Source organism: Sorex fumeus, unplaced genomic scaffold (genome assembly GCF_029834395.1).
Source record: "Sorex fumeus unplaced genomic scaffold, SorFum_2.1 ptg000233l, whole genome shotgun sequence".
NCBI lineage: Eukaryota > Metazoa > Chordata > Mammalia > Eulipotyphla > Soricidae > Sorex > Sorex fumeus.
The window spans coordinates 325,236-349,619 of record NW_026606290.1 but is presented as its reverse complement, the minus strand read 5'-3'; the positions used below and the strand labels follow the sequence as shown (position 1 = coordinate 349,619).

Sequence of the window (24,384 nt, the reverse complement as noted above, 5' to 3'; positions counted from 1 at the left end):
GCACCTATGGCTTTACATCTTTTTTTATAGCCACAGAAACAGACCCAAAGAGTTTAAATAATTGCCTGAGGCCCCAGCACTGTTCTAATCTAGGGTCTGCTCGAGTTTCTCGAGTCTTTGTATTCCCCTGCTTGCAATCCCTCCAAGTGCTAGGTTCATCGTGTCTTAAAGTCATTTTGAAATTGTAACACACAGGGTGGTGTGTAGAGCAAAAATCTTTCTTTGTGGCTGTAGAGAGAAGGGAACTGTGATTTGAGGAAGCGCGTTCAGTAGTTTTCTCTGATGATGCCTGTACTTATGACTTATTTGTTTTTTCTTCTGGGCTTTTATTTTGAAAGACAAAACCGCAGAAACGCCCTTTTGCCTATCACAAGCTTCAGAAGGATGCGGGCGGCATGGTGCTGGATATGAAGTGGAACCCCACTGTCCCCTCCATGGCGGCCGTGTGTCTGGCTGACGGCAGCATCGCTGTGCTGCAGGTCACGGATGTTGTCAAAGTGTGTGCGACGCTCCCTTCCACGGTGGCGGTGACCTCCGGTGAGTAATAAGGACTCGGTGCCGATTATACAGTTGTGGGGATTGATTCAAACCGTGGTTTTGGAAATAAAGGATAGATATTTTTAAATATTATTTGCTGCTGTTCGGTAGAAGGGCGGGGAAAATGCTCTGATGTCTTCCATAGCATGTGTCGTTGGAGCTAGACAGCCTGCATAATAGACCTCAGATGCACTTGGGTTTTCTGGAGAAAAGTCTTCTGGGGTGCCAAAAAGGCAGGGCACACCCAGTGGTGCTCAGGAATCACTTCTTGCTCAAGAATCATTCCTGGTGGGGCTTGGGGAGTGCCCTGGTAGGCCATATGCAAGGCAAGCACCCTACCTGCTGTTCTATCACTCTGACCTTGGAGAAAAAGATTTTGGGTAGGTGGTTTATAACTGTTTTAGGGAACAAATGTTTTGGACTTAGAAGAATCTTACTCTGAAAGTCATTTGTCCTTTCAGCCAGAAAGCATTGGAAATAGCAGAGAACTTTTTTATTTTTGAATTTGTAAATCTCCTATCTAAAAACTTCAGAAGTCTTGGGACTTGAGCAGTAGCACAGCGGGTAGGGCATTTGCCTCGCACGCGGCCCACCTGGGTTCGATTCCCAGTATCCCATATGGTCCCCCGAGCACCGCCAGGAGTGATTCCTGAGTGCAAAGCCGGGAGTAACCCCTGAGCATTGCCGGGTGTGACCCAAAAAAAGCCAAAAAAATAAATAAAAATAAAAACTTCAGAAGTCTTTAGCTTTCTGGGCACTATCCCATTGTAAAGGTAATTTTAGCTATCAAGTCAATAATTCAGTTAATAATGACTTATTTATTTTTTTTTCTGAGCGAGGTTAGTACTGCAGGTAGCCATCCGAGGACTGAGGTGGGATCAGGGTGCTGCTTGCGGTGCTGGTTTAGGGCTCTCTGCTCTGCCCCTTCCTTCCTCTTGAATCGGTTCTCCTCTCTTCTCTGCCCAGTGTGTTGGAGCCCCAAAGGAAAGCAGCTGGCAGTGGGGAAGCAGAACGGAACTGTGGTCCAGTACCTTCCTGTGAGTGTTGCCCTAAAAACGTCAAGTCTTTTTGTTCTTACTGAAACTATGCAATATTTGCTGTGGTTTGATAAGTTTTTGGTGTTTTCTCTTTTTTTTGCTCTTTGGGTTACACCTGACGATGCTCAGGGGTCATTCCTGACTCTGCACTCAGGAATTACTCCGATGGTGCTTGGGGGACCCCGTGGGATGCTGGGGATCAAACCCGGGTTGAACACCCTACCTGCTGTACTATATACTTCAGCCCCAGTGTTTTCTCTATTAAGTTGTAATTCATGCTCATTGCAGTAAGTTGATTGGTCCACATGTGACTTAGAGCAAAGAGTGGGACTTTTCCCTTCAGTCTCATCCTTCTCCCAGAGACATGCCCTGTGTTCTATGTTCTTTTTAGTGGTAGCCTTCAAAGTTTTCTGGAACATAGACAAATCCAGCTTTCTCTTGTGACCTCCAAACAGAACATTTCTGTTTGCTGTAATTTGCGACCAGGAATGTGGCTTGGGAAGTAGAACCCACAGGCCTGGCAAGTGCGAGGCTCTGGGTTTGACCCCACGTGACTCTGGATCCCTGGCACCGCAATATCCCAAGGCATTGCAGAATGTGGTCCCCACAAAAGCACAAACTGTGAAACCAAGCCTGCAGGGTGAGGGCGCTGGCTCAGGAGGCCAGGACGCCGCCATCCCGGGTCGCACACACCACGCAGTCTCCTGAACACCAACATCAGAGGCAATACCAGCCTGCTCTGATTGGTTGGGAAGTCTCGGGTGCCGTTAATGAGTACTGTAGAAGTATTGAGCACTGTTTCCCAGCTTTCTGGATTGTTCCATTGACACTTTCTTTTTCTTTATTTTCAAATCTCTTTCAGACTCTGCAGGAAAAAAAAGTCATTCCTTGTCCTCCGTTTTATGAGGCCGATCATCCTGTGCGAGGTAACATGTCTGTCTTTCGCAGTGGACTGAGCTTTAGTTAGGCACCAGACGGTATTCCAGAGTTTTGAATCCCAGGATGTGTCTCATATCTGCTGGGGCAGTGTTGGAGCCTATGTGAATGCTGTAGTGAAGTCAGTGTAGCGGTGACCCTCTGCTCGCATGGCAAACCCACATCTTTTATTAGAATTCTTTGATTTGCCCTGCTGGTAATCCACCAGAAGAAAATACTACCTTGGGTTAAATTCAGGTTTTTCAAGTCTGTATCTGTGGGTTATATCTAGTCTATGCGATCTGGACCATTGTTAAAGCTTGAGTATAGGATAGTTTGAATGTTCCTCTGGGGGTATCAGTTTGGTGGCATGGCAGAGCTGCTGCAGCTGGGCTGCTTGGCGGGCTGTGTTGTCTTTCAGTCCTGGATGTGCTGTGGATCGGCACCTACGTGTTCACGATTGTCTACGCCGCTGCAGACGGCACCTTGGAGACGGCTCCGGATGTGGTGATGGCGCTGCTCCCGGTATGTACGTCGGTGAAGGGAGAGCTGTGTGCTGTGACACAGACGAAAGTCTCAGGCTGGGGTTCCAGCTTCCGTTTCCTCCTCCGCTGGCTCCGTAGGTCTGCAGGTTCACTGCTGTGTTCTGCACCCAGGGACCAGGATGCCCGTGTTCACTTGGAGCAGTTTCACTGTCTTGTCACAAGCTGAACTATTAGAAAATTTGGTTTAGTTTCAGCTCTGAACCGAGTCTTCATTGATGTTAACTCAATAAAGAAGTTCTAGGAAAACAAAAAACTAGATTTAGAAAATTCTTTCAGAGTCCTGGGTGTGGCTTGATTGCGAAAGTGCCCTCCTTGCAAGGGTGACACTGGGGCTTCCCAATGTGCCGAGTGAGGTCCTGATGCTGTGGCAAAGCGTGCGACCTCTGTGCATTGCAGCCAGCGTGCAGCCCCAGGCGAGCACCGCATGTGAGCTGGAGTTTGACCCCTGATGGGCACAGGTGACGCAGGTGGAAGTGTGCAACTCCCTGTGGCTGTGTGTGTAAAGCCCTGCAAACAGGCTTGTGTGATTTCTGGTTATCGCAGCAGGGACGGGAAGGATTAGCCTGTTTATTCCCCTGGACGTACAAAGGCGTACAGTATGCCAACCCCCGCTAACCTGTGAGCTCAGCGGTGACCACTGTTTGCATTTTGAGTTGGCCACTCAGCACATGTGGGGTCAGGGGCATTGAGGGTGGTGGAGAGACTGGGAGTCTGGGAAGGAGGGTTGCTGGGGGCTGGTTAGATGCACACTGTGATTAGGGCAGGTCTCTGAGGGGGCCCTGGGAGCAAGGAGTGGAGTAGAGCGCCGAGAGGGTGACTGGGAGGAGAACAGTGATAACAAGCCGGGTAGAATTACAGTGGAATAATAAGATTGGTAGTGTTACTGCATGCAGTGGCCCTGAAAGAAGTAATTAAGAGTTTCTAAATCAAGGGATTTCAAAGGATCAGAGAAAATTTTTTAATTTTTTTTTTTTATTAGTGAAACACCATGAGGTACAGTTGTAGATTTACAATTTTTGTGCTTAGGTTTCAATTATACAATGATCAGATACCTATCCCTCCACCAGTGCCCATTTTCCACCACCATGGATAATGTCCCCCCCACCCCCATCCCCCCATCCCCCCCTGCTCTGTGGCAGGGCAATCCCCTGTGTTCTCTCTCTCCTTTTGGGTGTTGTGGTCTGCAAAAGAGGCATTGAGTGGCAAACATGTTCAGTCCATAGTCCACTGAAAATTTTTTAATTTTTAAAAAATTTTGTATATTATTATTATGTTTTGACTTTTTGGGTCACACCCTGCCATACTCAAGGGTTACTCCTGGCTCTGCACTCAGGAATTACTCCTGGCAGTATGGGATGCCAGGGATCGGACCGGGGTCGGCCGCATGCAAGGCAAATACCCTGCCCACTGTACTATCGCTCCAGCCCCCACGTGTCAGTCTTAAACAGTCCTTCTTTGAACATTCATTCATCTCAAATGTGAGAAAGGGAAGATCCCAAGAATGGCGTTGTCTGTGTTTGCCCTCACGCAGAAAGGGACAGGAGAGGTCGGGGTCAGCTGCGGGCAGAGCAGCGGTTGTGATGTCCCTACACTACTCCATGCGCCTTCCTCTCCCATCTGTATGTTTGGATGTAGGTTTTCTGAGTGCATTCCTCCCAAAATAGAACTGCTTTTATCTTTTGAGATCTTTAGATTTAAAGATCAATCAGGAGACGTTTTCTCTGTTCTTTCAGAAAAAAGAAGAGAAGCACCCCGAGATATTCGTGAACTTCATGGAGCCGTGCTATGGCAGCTGCACGGAGAGACAGCACCATTACTTCCTCAGTTACGTGGAGGAGTGGTGAGTGCCCACCTGGCCCCCGCTGCACTATTCATTCCTTCCTCAGTTATGCGCACGAGTGCCGAGTGCTGCTCGGAAAGCGTTTCTCGGAGAGGAGAAGAGCCTCCTGACATGCACTGCGCGTATTTGCAGCTCCTGTGCCCGATATGCCCGCCTGCCGCTGCGTTTATTTCCCCAGTGTTGAAATTATTTCACCCAGGTGCACCCTGATACTAAGAAGCCCATTTGCTGAGCCCCCTGCTGACCTGTGAGATACTGTTTAAGGGACTCCCTGGGTGCTGCTGCTGAGAGCAGGCACTGCAGGCGGATTATCGGACGCAAAGCCTTGTCGTCTGGGTGATTTTATTTGCATGCACAGTGCTACTGCACCAGAACTCTGGCTTGATCCCGTTGTAATTCTCCTTGTCTGAAGTAGATAGGCAATTGACTGAGTCTTCAGGACTTGATCCTGTGAATTCAAAGGCGAGGCTTTGTATCTAAAATCCCTGTATCTTTCCTCTGTGACATCTTGTGAGCTCCCCGGAGATGTCAGTGACCCAGCGCTGGTCAGGTGGAAACTGCTGCTGTTTGGACTTAATGGTCTGTCTGGTTTTACTCCTTGAAGGGATTTAGTGCTGGCAGCTTCTGCGGCGTCAACAGAAGTTGGTATCCTAGCTCGACAGAGTGATCAGGTAAATTTTTCTCGTCACTTTCACGCAATGGCCTTTCTGAGCACTTAGAACTGTGCAGTTAAGACCCGGGTTTGCCGACGTCCCACTAATGGGTTGCTGACTGTGGACAGCTCTGTGGTAGTCGAGACCAGTGCTTGGTTTGTTTTTTGGTTTGTTTGTTTATTTTGCTTTGAAGGGTTTTATTTATGGGATACAATATCAAATTTGCTCGAGCGGGCCCAATAACGTCTCCATTGGAGACTTTGTTGTTACTGTGTCTGGCATATCCAATACTCTCGGCAGCTTGCCGGGCTCTCCGAGAGGGGCGGAGGAATCGAACTCGGGTCGGCCATGTTGGCCGCTTGTAAGGCAAACGCCCTACCCGCTGTGCTATCGCTCCAGCAAAGTCACACAGCCAATGGTATTTTGAGAAAAAAAAGGGGGGGGCTTACTCAATTTCCTTCCCATTTTCAGGTGCCAGAGTGAGCAGCAGACATTTTTAGGTCTATATATCCACTAAAATGCATGATACCAGGAGGGGGAAAGAGGTGGGAAGGAGTCCCTTCTAAGAGGCCAGTGCTTTGTGTTGGATGAACGTGGTGTCAGGTTTAGCTCCGCCGGGCCACGGAGCCCTTCTGTTGTGTGAGGTCTCATCCAGAGCTTGTGGAAGCATTTGTGGACTCGCCCTCTGGCAGGAGAATGCCTTGGCGCGTAGGAGAGCTTGTCCTGCCATGTTCTATTTAATGTCCTGTCTTTGAGTCAGAAAGAAGCTTGTAGATCAAACCAACTTGTGACACATCACAAATACTTTGACTCCGCAAAGGCCCATGTGCATGTGAGCACCCACTTCCCCTCTTGCATGTGGACTCTTCCAAGGCCAGGCCTGGGTGAGGAGCTGGACCTGCGGAGCGTCTGGCGCCAGCGCTGCTGGGAGACTACAGCAGGGGAGCGTCCCCTTAAGCTCCTGGCTTGGCATGAACCTGCGCCGTGTACACTAGACGCGGACCCCTCATTCTCTGGGGCTGCAGGATGCCTGCCATAAGCACGCGGCTCTTACGGCCTTTAGGGTGAGCTATTCTGGGCTTTAGGGTCTCTAGGCAGGCCTCGGAAGTCTAACTTACTGTCTTGGAATAACTTTACAATTAATTCCCTTGTAGTACAAATACAGGAGGAAGTCACACGGAGAAGATACTTTTTGGTTTTCCTTAAAATAACTTGAGTAGTTTATGGCCATACTGGCACTGCCTGCTGGAGCCTGTCTTTTTTTTTTTTGCTTTTTGGGATACACCCAGCGGCGCTCAGGGGTTACTCCTGGCTCATGCACTCAGGAATTGCTCCTGGCGGTGCTCGGGGGACCATATGGGATGCTGGGAATTGAACCTGTGTTGGCCATGTTGGCTGCGCGCAAGGCAAATGCCCTACCCACTGTGCTATCGCTCCAGCCCCAGGAGCTTGTCTTAAATAACTTGTGTATACGGTTAAGTAGTCAACTAATAGAGAGAGGCTTGCGTATCTAAATCCTGTTCGCCCTGTCCAGTCTCCTAGAACAGCCTTCTTTTGTCTAGACTTTTGGGTTGGTTTGTTTTTTTCCCCCTTTGACTTCTTAACTTTTTGGGTCACACCAGTGGTGCACAGGTCTTACCTCTGACTCTGCACTCAGGAATCACTTCTGGGGGTGCTTGGGGGAACCTAGGGGATTCCAGGGATCGAACCCAGGTCGGCTGCGTAAAAGGCAAATACCCTGCCCTGTACTATCACTCCGGCCCCTAGCCTTCTGGTTTTGGGGCCGTAGCCAAGCTGTGCTCAGGTTTACTCTTGACCCTGTGCTCAGACATCATTCCTGGTGGGGGTTGGGAAACCCTGTGCAGTGCTGGGGATCCAACCTGGGTCTTCTGCATGCAAGACGAGGAAGTGCTTTCCCTGCGTACTATTCTCGGGCCCCAAGAGCACCAGGCTTAAACATTGTCCACTCACAGTTCGTGTCCACATGGGAAACACAGCACTGTCCAAGCTGCCATAAATCCCTCCACTCGTTATGCAGTTGCTTTTGAAATTACCTTTGCTCATTGTGCATTCAGAAATCATTTCCTGTCACAGAATTGTTCACAGCTCCCCTCTTGTGCTTTTGTGACACCATAGGGGTTGTGACTCACAGGTTTGAGAAGCAGAACTCTAGAGTGATTGCACAGCAGGGGGGATGTTTGCCTTGCATGCACCCAACCCAGGTTTGAGCCCCGGCTTCCCACATAGCCTCTGGATCTCCACCGGGAGAGACCTCTGAGCACAGAGCCAGGAGTCAGTCCTGAGCACAGCCAGGTGTGGCCCCAAAACAAAGTTGTACTACTGAGTGATAGTACAACGGGTAGGGTTCTTGCATTGCACTTGGCCAGTGAGCACTCAATCCCCGACATCCCATAGAGTCCCCTGAGCACCACTAGAAGTAATCCCTGAGTATCACTGGGTAAGACCCAAAACAAAAAAATTTCAATGATTATTTTCTTTTCCTTAGATAAAAATCTGCTTTATTGCTGGTTATTGATTTTTTTTTAAGTGTATGCCTCAAGGCTGTGTGACCAGTGAGGATTTAGCTCACGTCGAACCTTTCTATCCCTCTCCCCGAACCTTTCTATCCCTCTCCCCGTCAGCAGGGTTAGAACACTGTTTTAGTGTCCTCTGTTGTGACTTTTGTACTTCATTTCTTATGGCCCTGTCAGACAGAGTGTCTCTCGATCCCCCACTGTGACTTGCTCCCCTTCAGCCTGCCCGGTCTCGAAGCTGATGTGATCTCTGACCCCTATTTGGAGTCAAGTGCTTCCCTCCCCCCCCCCCCCCGCCCACCCCCCCCCCCCCTCTGGCCCCTCTTTGGTAGAGTCAGAACCGCTGCTCTTTATGTTCCTCCAAATAGGGATGGCCAAGGTCTCAGTGTGGTTTGTAGGTTGTTTCAAAGTTGAGACATTTTGTTGACATCATGAATGTGGGCTGGAGCGATAGCACAGCAGGTAGGGCGTTCGCCTTACAAGCGGCCAACATGGCCGACCCGAGTTCGATTCCTCCGCCCCTCTTGGAGAGCCCGGCAAGCTACTGAGAGTATTCGATATGCCAGACACAGTAACAACAAAGTCTCCAATGGAGACGTTACTGGGCCCGCTCGAGCAAATCGACGATCAACGGGAGGGCCTTTACTTTACATGAATGTGGTCTACTCACTCCAGAGCTGGTCAGGAAGCCTTGCCACATCCACTCTTACTCACTGGACACTGCGTCCCCCTCGCCCCCTTCCCTCATGTCACCCAGTTTTGATCAACACTGAAATACCAGGTGTTTGTGGGTTTTTTTCCTTTTCTTTTTTTTTTTTTTCTTTTTGGGTCACACCCAGAGATGCTCAGGGGTTTCTCCTGGCTCTGCACTCAGGAATTACTCCTCGCGGTGCTCGGGGCACTATATGGGATGCTGGGAATTGAACCCAGGTTGGCCGCGTGTGAGGCTCAACCTGCTGTATTATTGCTACAGCCCCTGTTCATGGTTTTTTTTTTTTTAAAGGTAAGAATCACTTCTTGGAAGGAATAGAACTCAGTCTTGCAAACTGAACAAAAGGGAAGTTTGAAGGGCGGAGATCTATTGTTCTCAGGGGATCCAGGGGCGGGAAGATGGGCCCGTGTTACGAAAGTCCCATCTGCTCTCTGGATAACCGAGCACAGCGCTCTCGGCCCCATCTCAGATTTCTGGAGCAGGTTGTGACCGGCTTGGTTCAGCAGGTTTCCCTGCCTACGTGGGCCCTCAGAAAACCAGTCTATTCTCTTCGCTTTCGGGTCACAAGACTTGAAGCACCAGGAGCAGAGCTGGATTTGGAAGGCTGACCCCTCATCTGCTGGGGGACCCAGGATTTTTAGACCCATCTTTCCGAATTTTGCTCCCTGTCGGCGCACGGCACGGAATCAGAATTGGATTTTCCTTTTCTCCTGTTATGAGTGGTGTTAACAGGAACCACTGCAAAATTCTAACCGGCATTTCCTTTTGTTTTCCTTTCTTTTTTCTCCCCAGATTAATTGGGAGTCTTGGCTATTAGAGGATTCTAGTCGAGCCGAACTACCCGTGACTGACAAAAGTGATGACTCCTTGCCTGTGGGAGTGGCTGTGGACTACACTAACCAGGTGGAAGTGGCCATCAGTAAGTGGCTAGGGTCCAGAGCTCTCTTGTGTCTGTTTGTTTTGGGCCACCGGCTATTCTCAGAACCTTCTCCCTGCCACACACTCAGGGCTGACTCTTGGTGGGTTAGGGGGGACTGTCGGGGATGCCGAGATTGAACCCGGGTCTTTTTCTGTTCCATGCAAGGCTAGCGCCCTCCCTCAAGGGCCCCTCCAGCTCCAGGAGCCGCTTCTCTGTGCCTCTGGCTCATACTGAATCCCTAATCTGCATTTTCACACCAGGTTAGGCTGAGTTTCTGCTTGAAGTGAGAGGCATACGGGATAGAGATGGCACTCATGTCAGTGGCCACGCGTAGTCAATGAGCCCAAGTGCCCTGCGGGGCTGAAACAGCACATGCAGATTTCAGGGCTGGCTTTTGTTTGTTTGCTTTTGGCTGCTCTTAGTAATACTCTGGGCTGACTCCTGGCTGTGCGCTCAGGGATAACTCCCGGAGGGCTTGGGGACCATATGGGGTGCTGATGATTGAACTTGGGTTGGCTGCGTGCAAGGCAAACGCCTTCCCCACTGTGCTGTTGCTCCTATTCCCAGAGAGCTTTGCGTCTTTACCCATTCCAGGTTCCGAGTACCTTGCACAGGAGCAGCCCCTAGACGGAACCACCCCACGCCTAGTGTGACGGCCCACACGCAAGGGCTGGGCTCAGTGGTGGCGTGTTGTGTGCCCTGTGCCTTTCTGAGGTCTGTCATTGTTGCCAGCCTGAGAAATGGGAAAGTGCCTTGAACGGCATGGCCTCTGCTCTCAGTGGCTTCTGCAAAGAGAGGCAACCCCTATGGGCACCACGGGAGTCTCTTGTTCTCCAAGAATTTATTCTGTGGCCAGAGGAATAGGACAGTGGGTAAAGTGCTTACCTTGTATCTTGCCAACCTGACTTCTATCCCTGGCATCCCATATGGTCCCCAGGGCACCATCAGGTGTGACCCCTGATCTTTGCCAGGTGTGACCCCTCTCCCATCATAAAAACACAAAAATCAACAATAATGCCCCAGCAAAGTATTTAGTCTTATTTAGTTTCATTTATGTTGAAGTTCTAACGTCTTTGTTGAAGATGAAAGCAGGCCAGCTCCCAGAAAGCTTTTTTTTTTTTTTTTTTTTTTTTTTTTTGCTTTTTTGGGTCAACCCGTCAGTGCACAGGGGTTAGTCCTGGTTCTGCACTCAGGAGTTACTCTTGGCGGTACTCAGGGGACCATATGGGATGCTGGGAATTGAGCCTGGGTCGTCCACGTGCAATGCAAAACGCCCTGTGTTATTGCTCCAGCTTCTCCCCCCCTCCCCCCAAAGCGTCTTACCTGACAGTTTCTGCTTCTATCTCAGCGATGGATGCAGATAAAGTAGCCTGAGTCACTTTTCTGTGTTTTACATGTTTCTCAGGGTTTCAGATTTTTCATGTGTGTCAGCCTGAAAGACTTAGTGCCTTGTGGCTTGGATCGGAGAATGTTGAATTGCTCCTGGTACTGAGACATTGTAAAAATCAAGACACCTTTGGGGGTCGGGGCCGTTGTAGACCTGTCAGGGCTTTCCTGCAGGGCATGAAGGGCTCGAGGCAGGCACGCAGTGGACAGAGCTGTGTTAGGACAAGCTCTCTGGCGGGACCTGGCAGGTGGGGGAAGTGGGATGAGCCTCTTGACCGTCACTTTCACTTCTGTTCCCAGATGATGAGAAGACCCTCCCTCCTGCTCCAGTTCTCTTGCTGCTTTCTACAGACGGTGTGCTCTGTCCGTTTTACATGATCAATCAAAATCCTGGGGTCAGGTCCCTCATCAGGACCCCGGAGAGGCTCTCCCTCGAGGGAGAGCGACAGCCCAAGTCATCAGGTATGTACTGTCCCTGGTCAGCAGTGCGGGCTCTCCGCGTCCCATCCTGAGAAGTGTGAGGGTGTACGGTGGCTCTCTTTCTCTCTGGCTCCCCTGCTTTGTCTCTTCCTGGCACGTGTGGACCTACCTGCTCCAGATAGTGCCATGTGTGAGCCTGCGTTAGGGAAGGGTTGGCACACAGTTGTACAGTCATACTGTAGCATTCTGCCCAGTTACCAGAACAGGATATTTATTGATGAAAAGTTTTATACATTCTGAGTTGTGTCTATTTAGGGGAGGAAATGCATGCCTAGAGTTTGGAGACGTACTACAGGCATTAAGGGTCTTGCCTTGCATGGGGTCTGGCCCTGGTTGGAGCTCTGATTTTTTTTGTGTGTGTGTGTGGGCGGGGGGGGGGTGGATTGTCACACCCAGTGGTGCTCAGGCGTTGCTCCTGGCTCTGCACTCAGGAATTACTCCTGGTGGTGCTTGGGGGACCATATCGGATGCTGGGGATCAGACCCTGGTTGGCTGCATGCAAGGCAAATGCTCTCCTCGTTTTACTTTCATTCCAGCCCTGAGCTCTGATATTTCATAGGGCCCCAGAGCCCTGAGTGATCCCTGAGCACAGAGGTAGGACTAAGTCTTGAGCACCACCGAGTGTGACTAAAAATCAAAACAACCTGAAGCCACTCTTAATATTAGCAGTAATTAGTATTTCTTCATTTGTTTTCTAGCTCCAAACCTACACCCTCCAAAAAAGTATGCATAGGAAAAATAGTTAACTGGATATTTAAATCTAAAATATAATTTCTGAGTGATAGAGACTGCTTCTTTATAGTTTGTTTAGTTTTAAATAGTTGTTCCCTCTCCTTTGAAATGTAGTATATTTATTAAAGAAAACTGAGAAAGTATGAAAAATTACTGAGCCATCAAGCTGCAGCCACAACGGGCTTTCTGATGCCTGTTCTCTGCACACAGTCACTCCCTGATGCCTGTTCTTTGCACACTTCCTGGCGCCTATTCTCTGCGCACACAGTTTCCTGATGCCTATTCTCTGCGCACACAAACACTTCCTGGTGCCTGTTCTCTGCGCATACAATCAGTTTCCTGATGCCTGTTCTCTGCACACACAGTTTCCTGGTGCCTGTTCTCTGTGCACACAGTCACTTCCTGGTGCCTGTTCTCTGTGCACACAGTTTCCTGATGCCTGTTCTCTGCGCACACAGCTTCCTGTGCGCACAGCTTCCTGGTGCCTGTTCTCTGTGCACACAATCAGCCTCCTGATGCCTGTACTCTACACACAGTCGTTCCCTGGTGTCTGTTCTCTCTTCACACATACAGTCACTACCCGTTCCTCTTCTTTCCATACTCACAGTCAGCTCCCTGGCACCTGTTCTCTTCACACACAGTCAGCTTTCCACTCCTATTTTCTTCACAAACACAACTCCCTGGTGCCTGATCTTTCTGCACACGTGCACATACACACACACACACCATCAGCTCCCTGGTGCCTGATCTCTTCACATACACAGTCAGCTCCTGGAACCTGTTCTTTGCACACACACTGTCAGCTTCTTGGTGCCTGTTCTCTGTGTGTGTGCGCGCACACACACACACACACACACACACACACACACGCACACACAGCTTCTTGGTGCCTGTTTTCTGTACATACATGCCAGGCTGTTCCAGGTTTGTGGTGGGGGCAGCACCAGGCAGTGTCCAGGGCACCCTGGTCTGGCGGTGCTGGGCTGTAGCCGTTAAGTGCTGGGGATCAGACTCAGAGCCTCACGCAGGACAGGCTCGGGCGCCATCCCTGTGAACCGTTTCTGGCCTCACCGTCAGAGGGTTAATTTCTTCCTTTTCTCGTTTTCCCACTGCAGGAAGTACTCCCACCACCCCAACCTCCTCGCCCGCTGCCCAGAAACTGGATTCCCCGCTGACCGCCGCTGCCATCTCAGTGCCTCCCTCGGGGCCTGCTGCCCCCACCTCCACCTTCTCTCTGCCCTCTCTCGGCTTCTCCTTTGCCACTTCCTCCTTGAAGCCGCCGGCATCGGCAGCTGGGGAGCCCCCGGCATACTCCAGCGCCTTGAACACGCCCAAAGCAGCTCTGGGTTCCAGTGCCTCCGCCTTCCCTTTCGCTTCTCCTCCTCCCCAAGCCTCCCCGGCTCCCACCCCTGCGGCTTCGCCCGTGGCGTCGGCAGCTCCCCCCTTCTTGGGCGCAGTGGGCTTTAAGCCCACCCTGCAGAGCACACCGGCCCCCAGCTTGTCTCCTGCCAACGTGGGGCTGAAGCCCTCCAGCCTGCCCGCGGCGGCCATGGCCAAGAGTGGCCCAAGCGAAAGGTAAGGGCCAGCGACGGGAGGAGGGCAGCTCCTGGCAAGGACTCGAGCGCCGTGTTTGGAATTGCTAGAAAGAATTTTTTTATTTTGCATTTCCAAAGTCGTACTTAAATATGGGGAGGACAGCAGGAAAAATCTTGCATCAGTAGATGGAATCAGGAAGGACCTCATAGAATTTCAGTGTTTCAGCCGCTGTTAGTGGTTTCTGTCTCAACTGGCTTTGCCTTTTTTGGGTTATTAATGTAGATGGCATACCTTTTGAAGAAGGAAACAGTGCGGAGCACACGTCTTCCTCGGAAGGACTCTTGGAGGGGGCCTGATTCCGTGCGTGGGGGCTACTCTTGGCCCTGCTCGGTGCCCTAGTGCTGCCTACAACACAGTGTGGGGGTGGGATCCGGGCCAGCCCCTTATCGGGCGCTTGCCTCTGACAGGGCTTCCTTGCCCATTTTGTCCCTGTGCCCCCGTTGGCTCTGTCCAGACTCCTTTCTCTACCGCCGCTAGAGTGGCCCTACGCAGCTGCAGGTCCCCGCATTGTCCTCCTGGCCCGGGGCTGCCCACTGCTGCTCTGAGCAGAGGGAGTGTGTTCCTTAGACGACCCTAGCGGCCACCAGATTGGGACCTGTCTAGTCACCTTTAAAAACAAGCCAAAAAACACTTTGTCACCTACTCTCTTTCCCCTTAGAATGTGAGTTTCTTGAGAGCAGGGGTCCTCTGGGCTTTCCGGAAGCAGTGCGGCAGCACTGCCGGCCTCCCCCAATTCTCCTCACCGGCTCTTTTTGCTGGCTTTGGCCGCCGCCGCTGCGGTCATTGTTAACGAGGGCTGCACGACACCGCTTCACTCTAACCCTGGGGGCTCCATCATGATTCATCCTAGCCACCAAGTGACTGTCGTGCTTTATTTGGGGGTGGTCATTTCATGCTGGTTGTTTAAGAGGGCAGATATTTCACTCTTTCATTTTTCCTTTTTGTGGGGGGCTGGCGTACCCAGCTGTGTTTAGGGATCGCTCCTGATGGTATTTGGGGGAACACGTGCAGTGCCAGAGACCCGATCCGGATTGGCCCTCCCGCTGTCGTTGCTGCTCGGATTTTTGTTCCTTGGGCATTACTTTCTGTCCCATTAGATTGTGAGCACCCCAAAAATGGTGACTGCTCTCCCCTTCTTTTTCACTTTGGAGATAATAAACCCAAACCAATTCTAGATGAATTCCTCCTGCAGGGAGAAAACTTGATTCCCACTCCTTTTATTTTTCTTTGTTGTTGTTGTTATTGTTTGTTTTGGGGCAACATGTAGTAAGCTCAGGGCTTACTCTGCACTCAGGGATCACTCCTGATGGTGCTAGAGGGACCATATGGAATGCCAGGACCGAACCCAGGTCAGCTACATGCAAGGCAAACGCCCTACCCTATCAGTCTGGCCCCTGAGTCTCACCCTTTGAAATAAAAACAATCGATTGAACTGCAATCATAAACAATTTTGTAATGCTCTATCTCATGGTTGCTCAATTTAAAAAAAAAAAAGGAAAGAAAAAACAACCCAAAAATGTACTAAATTAAAAATAAAATAAAAACAAAAATCAGCTGGATAGAATAGAATATTTTATATCATGGTAGTGGGTTTTTTTTTTTTAATTTTTTATCAGTGAATCACTGTGAGGTACAGTCGTTTTGTTTTTTATAACTCCTTGAAAGTGTTCTGGGTTTGGCTTTTGACTTTCGGCCCTCTCTAGCAGTGCTCTGGGGCTGTTCCTGAACAAATGTGCTGGGGACTGAGCTGGAGTCAGTCACGTGCAGGGCGTGTATCGTCTCTTCAGCAAGCTACTTGATGTTTTCTTGACTTTTTCTTTCTTTGCTTGGCTTTTTTACGGGACCTGTGTCCTTTGGTCCCCAGATTCAGGGCCTTGCTCTGACGAAGCCTGTGTTTTAGCACAGAGCTGCAGCCCCTGCCCTGCCCCTTTATTCTTTTTTGGTGTTTGGGTCATACCTAGTGTTGCTCAGAACCTGCTTCTGAGTCTGCTCCGGGTCACTCCTGGTGGTTCCTGCGGAACGATGTGTGGTACAGGGGTCAGCCACATGCCAGGCAAGCACCTTGCCCTGGATTATCGCTCCAGCCCCCAGCTCATTTATTTTAAAATAAACTGATCTTTGTTTCCTTGCAACTTCTACCTTTGTTTGTTCGATTTTGCTTTGACGGCCACACCTAGCAGTGCTCAGGGGCTACTCCTGGCTCTGCCCTCAGGAATCACTCCTGGTGTTGCTCAGGGCACCGTCTGGGGTGCCGAGGATCGTGTGCCAGGCAAGTGCCCTCCCTGCAGGTTTGACCTTTTATAAGAAATAGCGAATCGTTTCTTTGTCGTGGAGACAGAAGGGTTTGAGCAGTCGTTTCCCATCTGAGCACTCTACTGGCGAGCAGTGGGAAGAGTGGAGGCTGTCGGGTGCATTCATTCCAGCCGAACTCCCCGGACTCACCACTGCAACCTTCTCTGCTCCGTTCACAGCTCCCAGAGCGCACCCCCCATACTGCCGCTCTCGTCCACCTCCAAGCTCACTCCCGGCTTGCTCAGTCACACGCCACCGGTCTTTCTGCAGCCTAGTGCCATGTCATCGAAACCCTCCGCGTCTCCCTCAGGGCCAGGTAGGGTTTTCAGCAGACTCCTTTAGAGCTCGGGCCTGCATTTTCCCCTGGGTTTGTTTTTGGCCACACCCAGTATTTCTCGGGGGCTACTGCTGGCTCTGCACTCAGGGATCACTCTTGGTGGAGCCCAGGGGACCACATGGGGTGCCTGGGAGTGAACCTGGGGTAGCCGCGAGCAAGGCAGATGCCGTCCCCACTGTCCTTTTCTATCTCTCCAGCCCTGAGTTCTGCATTCTGAAATGCAGTTTTTTTAGAGTTGGTAAGCGGAACAGCATTCTGTTTTCTTTCTTCCTGTGCCATGCCAGTGTGCTGTGATCTTTGCCCTTTGCATCAGGAGGCTTGGCCGAGGCCCGAGGCCCTTTCTCCAACAGCTCTGTGTAGCCGAGTGCGCTGCCCGTGCACAGAAAGGGTCTTGTTGGGGCCATTTGTCCTCATACTGCACCTTCCCTACTGAAGGAAATTTACAGTGCAGCCCTGGCAGGCACGGAAAAGAACGAGTCTGGGTGGTTATTCCGCTGAGCGCCTTGGGAGAGCATTTTTGTACTTTGATCTTCTGCCCTATTTAAGCAGGTTTATTCAGTAAGGATCACAAATGGGAAGTCATTAGTATAGCCAAGCAGAACAGAAGTGCACTGTGAAACTGCAGGAGCACACACGTGCTGCAACCCGTCAGACCTCAGGAAAGATCGCCAGGATTGTGTAATGTATCTGTGCCCTTTACGCAGATGCACCTGCCAGCGTGCTCTTCCATTTGCTTTATCTTCCTTTCTCATGGAAGTTGTTTTTCTTTTTTTATTTTTGGGGGGGGCGTCACACCTGGCGATGCTCAGGGGTTACTCCTGGCTCATGCACTCAGGAATTACTCCTGGTAGTGCTCGGGGGACCATATGGGATGCTGGGAATTGAACCTGGGTCGGCTGCGTGCAAGGCAAACGCCCTGTCCGCTGTGCTGTCGCTCCAATCCCCGGAAGTTGTTTTTCTAAAACTTAATAGAAAATTGGAGGCAGGGAGCACTTCCTGCCCTATCTGTTGGGTGTGTGTGTGTGTGTGTGTGTGTGTGTGTGTGTGTGTGTGTGTGTGTGTGTGTACGCGCGTGTGTGTGCGTGAGCAACTGCAGCTGGTCTGTAGAGCCTCTTCTCGTTTCCACAGTTGTCCGGCTGTGTGTGGCGGCTGCTCCCTCCAGCCAGGCACCACTCCTCTGCATTCTAGTTTTCCAGTGTTCTTTCTCAGCCTTGGACAGGGCTTTCACACGGGTAGCACTTGTGAGGAGCCTAAGCTCGGCAGTTTGCGGACTGTCTCTCAGTTTGGAATCCGGTAGCCTCCACACAGTGAGAATCAGGTCAAACTTTTTGTACCACCAGTGGTACCTGATGTCATTTTGTCTTCACATCAGCTGCTGTGGGGAATAAGAACGAGGCCAGTCACCTTGGCCTGCACACATGTACACATACCAAGTTTCAGAGACTCCCGGTGTGGCCTGCTTTATTCGAGGGCTTAATGTTGAAGGACATACATTTGGGACTGCATTAAGTGGTCTGACGGATGAGGCCCGATTCCGGCTTCTGTCCTCGGCATCCCGTATGTGTTCCCCCCAGTCCCACCAGGAGTGATCCCTGAGCTCAGAGTCAGGAGGGAGCCCTGAGCAATGGTGGGTGAGACCCAGAAAGAAAAGAAAGATGGATGTTTTCAGGTTATCTGGAGCAGGGGCCGACAGAACAGTGGAGATGATTCGCAATAATGTCGATCATCAGTGGGGCCAAAAACAGATTTGAGGACCGGACATTCACGAGGGGAAGGACCAGGGGAGTGACACTGTGTTTCTTGCGACTTTGGATTCTAACAGGGCGAGCGACCCACGGCAGTCTCAGTCCAGTGCCCTCCATGGCGCAGAAATCACCCAAGATAGCCCCGACGGTGACCAAGGCCCAGGTATGTTAAGTGCATGTAAACCGCTGTGATTGTCACTGCTGTCCCAAGCCTCCAGGCCGAAGAGCCTCGGGCACACCTCCGAGTGCTCCTTCCGGCCACGTGCTGAGGCGCCGGGGCTGCAGGTTTCCGGTGCTTGCTTAGAAGAGACACTTCCTCTGGCCAGTCGGACGGTGGCCCTGGGTCCTGCTGGTCCTGGGCTTCCCTGGCTGTGCCGCCCCTGCTTCCTTTTCTGTCGGGAAAGGCTCTCCCTCTCTGTGTCGTGCCTGTTTTCCTCTGCTTCCCCACACCGTCTCAGCTTGTTGTACGTGTTTAATTTCCTACTGACGATAGAACATACTCCCCTCGGTGAATTATCATTATCTGAGTCCCCGGACAGAAACCTGCCAGGTCAAAGTTGTGAGCATCGCAGGCCCCCCGCATGGCCTTTGCATGTTCCCAGAGTCCCCGACTTGTGAGGGGGAGGCAGACTCTGGCCTGCTTGCGGCCTGGCCTTGGTGCCTCATTCATAGCTCCTCTGAAATGGGACTCCACCTTGGAGCCGCACCTGGCGGTGCTCAGGGGTTTCTCCTCGCTCTGCACTTTAGGAATTATTCTTGGAGGTGCTTGGGGGACTCGGATACAGGGGATGAAACCCAGGTCAGCCTCTTGCAAGGCAAGTGATGCTGTACCATCACTCTGGCCCTAGTAGTTTAGATCCTTAAAGTAAAATTCCAGGACTAGGTTTGCAGCACACTTAGAATAAAACCCAGGCTCTCTGGTATAATACTGCTTTGTTTGGGAGAGCCCACACCCCGCAGTGCTAAGGGATTGCCCGTGGCTTTGCACTCAGGAACCATCTGGCAGTACTAGGGGGCAATGTATAGGGTGCTGGGGATTGAACCTGGGTGGGCCACATGTTAAGTAAATGCCCTCCCCGCTGTGCTGGCGCTCTGTCCCTCCGTGGGATACTCTCGCCGAACCCATTGCCCTAACCAGCTGCCTCCCTATGCCTGCATTTACCTCTTTGCCTTGATTTGCCAGAACTTGCTAGAGCCTTCCAGCCCCAGGGCCTTTATACTTGCTGTTCTTCCTAAAACATGCTGCCCTGCTCTTTTTTGTTGGTTTTGGCTTTTGGGGCCAATACTTGGTGATGCCCAGGCTTAGTCCTGGCTCTGTGCTCAGGGATCTCTCCTGGCAGTGCTCAGGCACTGGGAGTGTGAAGGATGTGGTAGGCCAGCGCCCTAACCATTGTACTAGCACTCTGACCCCAACCCACAGTAAGTCCCTTGGGACTCGTCCCATCTCACAGAGTGCCCCACTTTACCCTCTTACTTGTCATTTTTCACTGACTGGAACGACCTTGCTTGTGCCTTTTGTCCCAGTGGCAGGGAAGGGCAGGCGAGGGGGGTCCCCTCTAGCCGCTTCCTCCCAGCAGGCTCCCAGGACAGCCAGCTTCAGAAGAATGAATACCAACCAGTGACAGAGGCGCAGCCCCCTCGCCAGGGTGGGTGGCACAGCGCCAGCCACTGCCAGCGCCAGAATGTGTGGCGGGAGCATCCCCAAGCCCTTTGCCTTCCCTTTCAGATGAAGCCGTTTCAGCTCTCCGCGACCGAGAAGCAGGCGCATCCGTGGAAAGACTCGGACCCCGTCTTGGCTGGGATCGGGGAGGAGGTGAGCTTCTTCCTGCAGTCTTTCCCAGAAGCTGCTCTGCCAGACGGCCTCATTCTGGCCTTGGCACTCACTGGGCCCTGCCCGGGTTTTGCAGCGCGTCCGCCGAGGGCTGGGATGGCCCTGCCCTGCTGCTCAGTCTGAGGCCCTCTCTCTGGCTCCTACAGATCGCGCACTTCCAGAAGGAGCTGGAAGAACTGAAAGCCCGGACCTCCGAGGCTTATTTCCAGGTGGGCACTGCCGAGGAGATGAAGATGCTGCGGGCAGAGTCCGACGGCCTGGACACCTTCCTCCTGGAGATCAAGGACACTACCGAGGTCTGCCTTAAGTCCTCCTGTGGGTGTGTGCTGGGGGCTGGGGACTGGGACCTGCTCCCGCCAGTACTTGGGACCATTCATGGCCGGAGGGGACCCCAGGGCAGGGCCTGCGCTCAGCCCCTGAGGTGTCTCCAGCCCCAGAATTGTGCTCTTGCTGTTGGTTTTTTTCCTTGGGGGTGGGGAGCGGGATTCGGTTCACATTTGGTGTCCAGAGCTTACTCTTGGCTCAGTGCTCAGGGATCACTCCTGGTGGCTCTTCGGTGGTGCCAGGGATCAAATCCGGGTTGGCTGCCTGCAAGGCGTTGGTCTCCCCTGCTGAGCCTTGTCTCGACCGAGTCACACTTCTGGGAAGAGTTCTAGCACCCGTATGAGGAGAGGTTTATCTCTTCAAGGAGAGCCACCGCTGTGTTGGCCCTTTTGTTTTTGTCAAGTAAATACACAGTTTTTTCCCTCGTTTTACGTCTGCTATTTGTTTAGCTTTTGGACCACACCAGTGAGTGTTCAGGGCTTACTCCTTGCTCGGTGCTCATCCTCTTGACGGTGCTCTGGGGACTACCTGTGCTGCTGGGAATTCAAATGGTGTTTGCCACAATGCAAGGCGAACCCCTTATTCCCTTCCTGTTTGTCTGACCTGAAGTAAATCAAGTTTATGAAAAAGGGGAGAAAAGGTTAACAAGTTTTATCTAGTTTACCTTTTTTACTATTTATTTATTTTGGGGGGGTAGTGTCACTCCCGCCGTGCTCAGGGCTGAGTCCTGGCTCTGTACTCAGGGATCACTCCTGGCAGAGCTCAGCGGACCATATGTGGTGCTGGGAGTTGGTCCTGTGCCCGGCAAGCACCTTCCCTGCTGTTTATCTCTCTGGACTCAAAAGTTCACTATTTTTATAGTAAACTTAGCTTATAGTAAAGCGTTAGTTTATTTTTCAACCTAATGCTCGAGAGCTTGGCCATCCCGTGGGACCATGGCAGATACTGGACACTGCTCCTCGCTGTGCGGAAGGCACAGTGCCGGGCGCGGCCGCCTCCTCTTGCTGAACCCTCGGATTTCCTCTATGTCTGTTGTTGATTTTCCAAGCTAGGAAACTTGAGTTTAGCCATTGAAGTGACTTGTCATAATGGCTCAGTGTTTTTTTTTGTTTGTTTTGAGTTGGAGGGGATGGGGCGGGGAGGGGGGCATGCCTGGTAATACCCAGGACTTACTCCAGGCTTTGTGCTCAAGAATCACTCCTGGCAGTTCTTGGGTACCATCTGGGATGCTGGAGATTGAACCCGGGTAGGCTGCGTGCAAGGCAGATGCCCTCTCTGCTGTGCTAACACTCTGGCTCTAAAGTATGTCTTTCATAAACAAGAAAAATTAACCCACAAACAGGGTCAGGAAAGGTCATTCAGCAGCTTGCCCAGAGTTCCCTCAGTAGCTGTTGTCCTGAGCACCGCTGGGATAGTCCTTGCGGCCCCCAGGCGTCGCCGAGTGGCATTGTGTGGATGGGCTTGCGCTCTGAGCCCTCCAGCCCACTTCACCCACTGAGTGATGCCAGCAGGGCTCCCCTAGAATAATACTAGGATCCTTCTCGAGGGTGACATTTTTTTCATTACATGACCATTAACTGTTGAGGGAAATGTGCATTTAATACTGGAGAAGTTCTGTCCTGCTTATTGCAGTGCCTCCTCCTGCCTCTCCTAGTCTCTCCACGGGGATATAAGCACCCTGAAAACGACTCTGCTGGAGGGATTTGCTGGTGTCGAAGAAGCCCGAGAGCAGAACGAGCGGAACCGTGACTCCGGATACCTGCATCTGCTTTATAAGAGACCCCTGGATCCGAAGAGTGAGGCCCAGTTGCAGGTAGGTGGCCATGCCGGAGCAGAGCGGCTTCCTCCGGCTTCCTGATGGGCGCGTCAGTCCAGGCAGCGGCTCTCTGCAGGGCCTGCTCACCTGAGCGGCCACGCCCCTTCTTTCGACAGGCCTGAGTGCAGGCACCCAGGGTTACTGGCAGCACCCGCAGGGTTGTGCGCCGCACATGCCATATGGGCTTTGGAATCCGGGATCCAGTGCTTGCTCTGAGCCCCTCCAGGGACATCCTGATAGAGTCACAAGCTTGTTAGGGGCTGCGCGGAAGTAGCAGTTTGTCCGTTCCCTGCTCCGTGTTTCGAGAGCACCTCTAGTCCAGGCTTCAGTTGTGCTGCAGGATGTGACCCTTTTGCCCCACCCCACCACCCTGGGGTTTAAGACTCGGCCGGCCGCATGCAAGGCAGGCAGGCGCCTTACCCACGGGGCTCTCCAGCCCCACCCTGTCCCCTTTAAGAGAGGGAAACTGAGCCTCAGACTGAAGTGCTCCCCTGAGGTGATGGTGGAAATAACGGGCGAGACCAACCCTTCTCCCTGCCTGGTCGCTCTCTCGCCGACACACTTCAGCCAAGTCAACCTTCTCAGTGGGTCTTAACTCTCAGTCACTCTCTTAGCTGAATCTTTGTTGTTGTTTTTGTTCGTTTTCTCCTTATTCAGAATGAGTGCCTCACAAGTGTTGGGTGGGTTATTGCCCACCTCTTTCTGGTTGCCTGGAGTCCCCACCGGATGGAGGCTTGGCTTCCACACGCTTGTCTTCTGCCTCTGACAGACCCCTCCTGCCTCCTAGTTCCAGGCTGCCATCGCCACCTCGCCCCTAGAATCTTCCCTCTAACACTCTGAAAACGGAGGCAGTGGCTGGTCCTGCTGCCTCTTGGTCCGGGAGTGCTGGCCACCTGCCGGCCACCTGCCCGCCCCTCAACTCAGGCCCCTGGCCACGAGGCACAACCGCCCCCCCCCCCCCCACATACGGGAATGCAGCCAGACAGAAAAGTGAAAAGGGGAGTGCTCTGGGGGGGCCCTTCTCCCCACTAAGGACACCAGGAGCCAGCCAGGGAGGGGGTGCTGTCAGAGATGCCCTCCACCACCTGCAGCCTGCAAAGGGAAGCCTTTGTTTTCGGGCCATGCTCCACTGTGCTCAGGGAGCACTCCTGGTGTGGCTCAGGGACGCCTACTCAGCGCTGGGGATCAAACCCACATGGCCCTGGCGCAAGGCGGGCGCCTGCCCTGCTGTTCTACCACGCCCGCCCCGCTCCTCTTTATTTTCCTTTCCCAGAGGTAAGTAGGGAACTGTCGCTGCTTTTGTTGAGTGCACAGATTCGGAAGAAAGCTGAGATAACACGAGAAGTGCCCGCGACTCTCCACTCGGGAAATCTGGGCACGGAGCTTGGGCTGCGTGTTCAGACGTGCCAGGCAGATCTCTGCTCTCAGCTGGTGCAGTGTCCAAGGGAATGACTGCACAGCAGTGGAACGGGGGCTCTGCTTCTCTGCACGGGAGCCAGAGCTAAGCCACAGGGATGAGGTGTTGGTGACAGGCCTAAGAAGGGGTTTTTAAATCTGGTAGACAGTGGGGAGAGCAGTCGGCAGGAGTGAGGCTGCCTGGAGCCCCAGGCTGCAGAGGGGCTTCGGTGAGAGCCTGGGGCCACTTGGGCTCCTTCCTGGATGGAGTCAGCCCCGTGGGAGCAAGGTGACATTTTCCCTTTTTTCAGTTGAGGCAGATGCCTTCATTCAAAAATAATCTTGGAAATATCGTTGAACATAACTGTTGTACAGATGGAAAGAGCTTTTCCTAGTATATTATTTAAAGAAAGCGCTTATTTTTTTTCTTTTTTTTCTTTTTTTTTTTTTTTGAGGATTGGCATTGTCTGGCCAATGGTGTTTAACACGGATCCTTTTTTTGTTTGTTTCTGTGTTGGGGCCACACCCAGCAGTGCTCAGGGCTTACTTCAGAACACTGAACCCAGAATTTAAAGAAAGTTGTCTAAAATAAGTTAATGGTGGGGCTACAGAGATAGCACAGTGGGGTGTTTGCCTTGCACTCGGCCAACCCAGGTTTGATTCCCAGCATCCCATATGGTCCCCTGAGCAACGCCAGGAGTAATTCCTAAGTGCATGAGCCAGGAGTAACCCCTGTGCAAAGCTGGGTGTGACCCAAA

The 24,384-nt window shown here is 51.9% G+C and overlaps 1 protein-coding gene across 1 annotated transcript in view; it reads left to right on the top strand.

The window, feature by feature from the left end:
• The window catches only part of NUP214 (nucleoporin 214), a 90,179-nt gene that overhangs the window by 6,000 nt on the left and 59,795 nt on the right, over window positions 1-24,384 (top strand). The window contains exons 4-17 of the mRNA XM_056108841.1: window positions 339-537; window positions 1,504-1,574; window positions 2,437-2,500; window positions 2,911-3,014; window positions 4,768-4,874; window positions 5,479-5,545; window positions 9,566-9,692; window positions 11,379-11,540; window positions 13,406-13,865; window positions 16,358-16,494; window positions 18,338-18,423; window positions 19,987-20,073; window positions 20,238-20,387; window positions 22,070-22,228. Coding sequence (XP_055964816.1) covers window positions 339-537; window positions 1,504-1,574; window positions 2,437-2,500; window positions 2,911-3,014; window positions 4,768-4,874; window positions 5,479-5,545; window positions 9,566-9,692; window positions 11,379-11,540; window positions 13,406-13,865; window positions 16,358-16,494; window positions 18,338-18,423; window positions 19,987-20,073; window positions 20,238-20,387; window positions 22,070-22,228 — 1,980 coding nt within the window. The remainder of the gene's footprint in view (window positions 1-338; window positions 538-1,503; window positions 1,575-2,436; window positions 2,501-2,910; window positions 3,015-4,767; window positions 4,875-5,478; window positions 5,546-9,565; window positions 9,693-11,378; window positions 11,541-13,405; window positions 13,866-16,357; window positions 16,495-18,337; window positions 18,424-19,986; window positions 20,074-20,237; window positions 20,388-22,069; window positions 22,229-24,384) is intronic.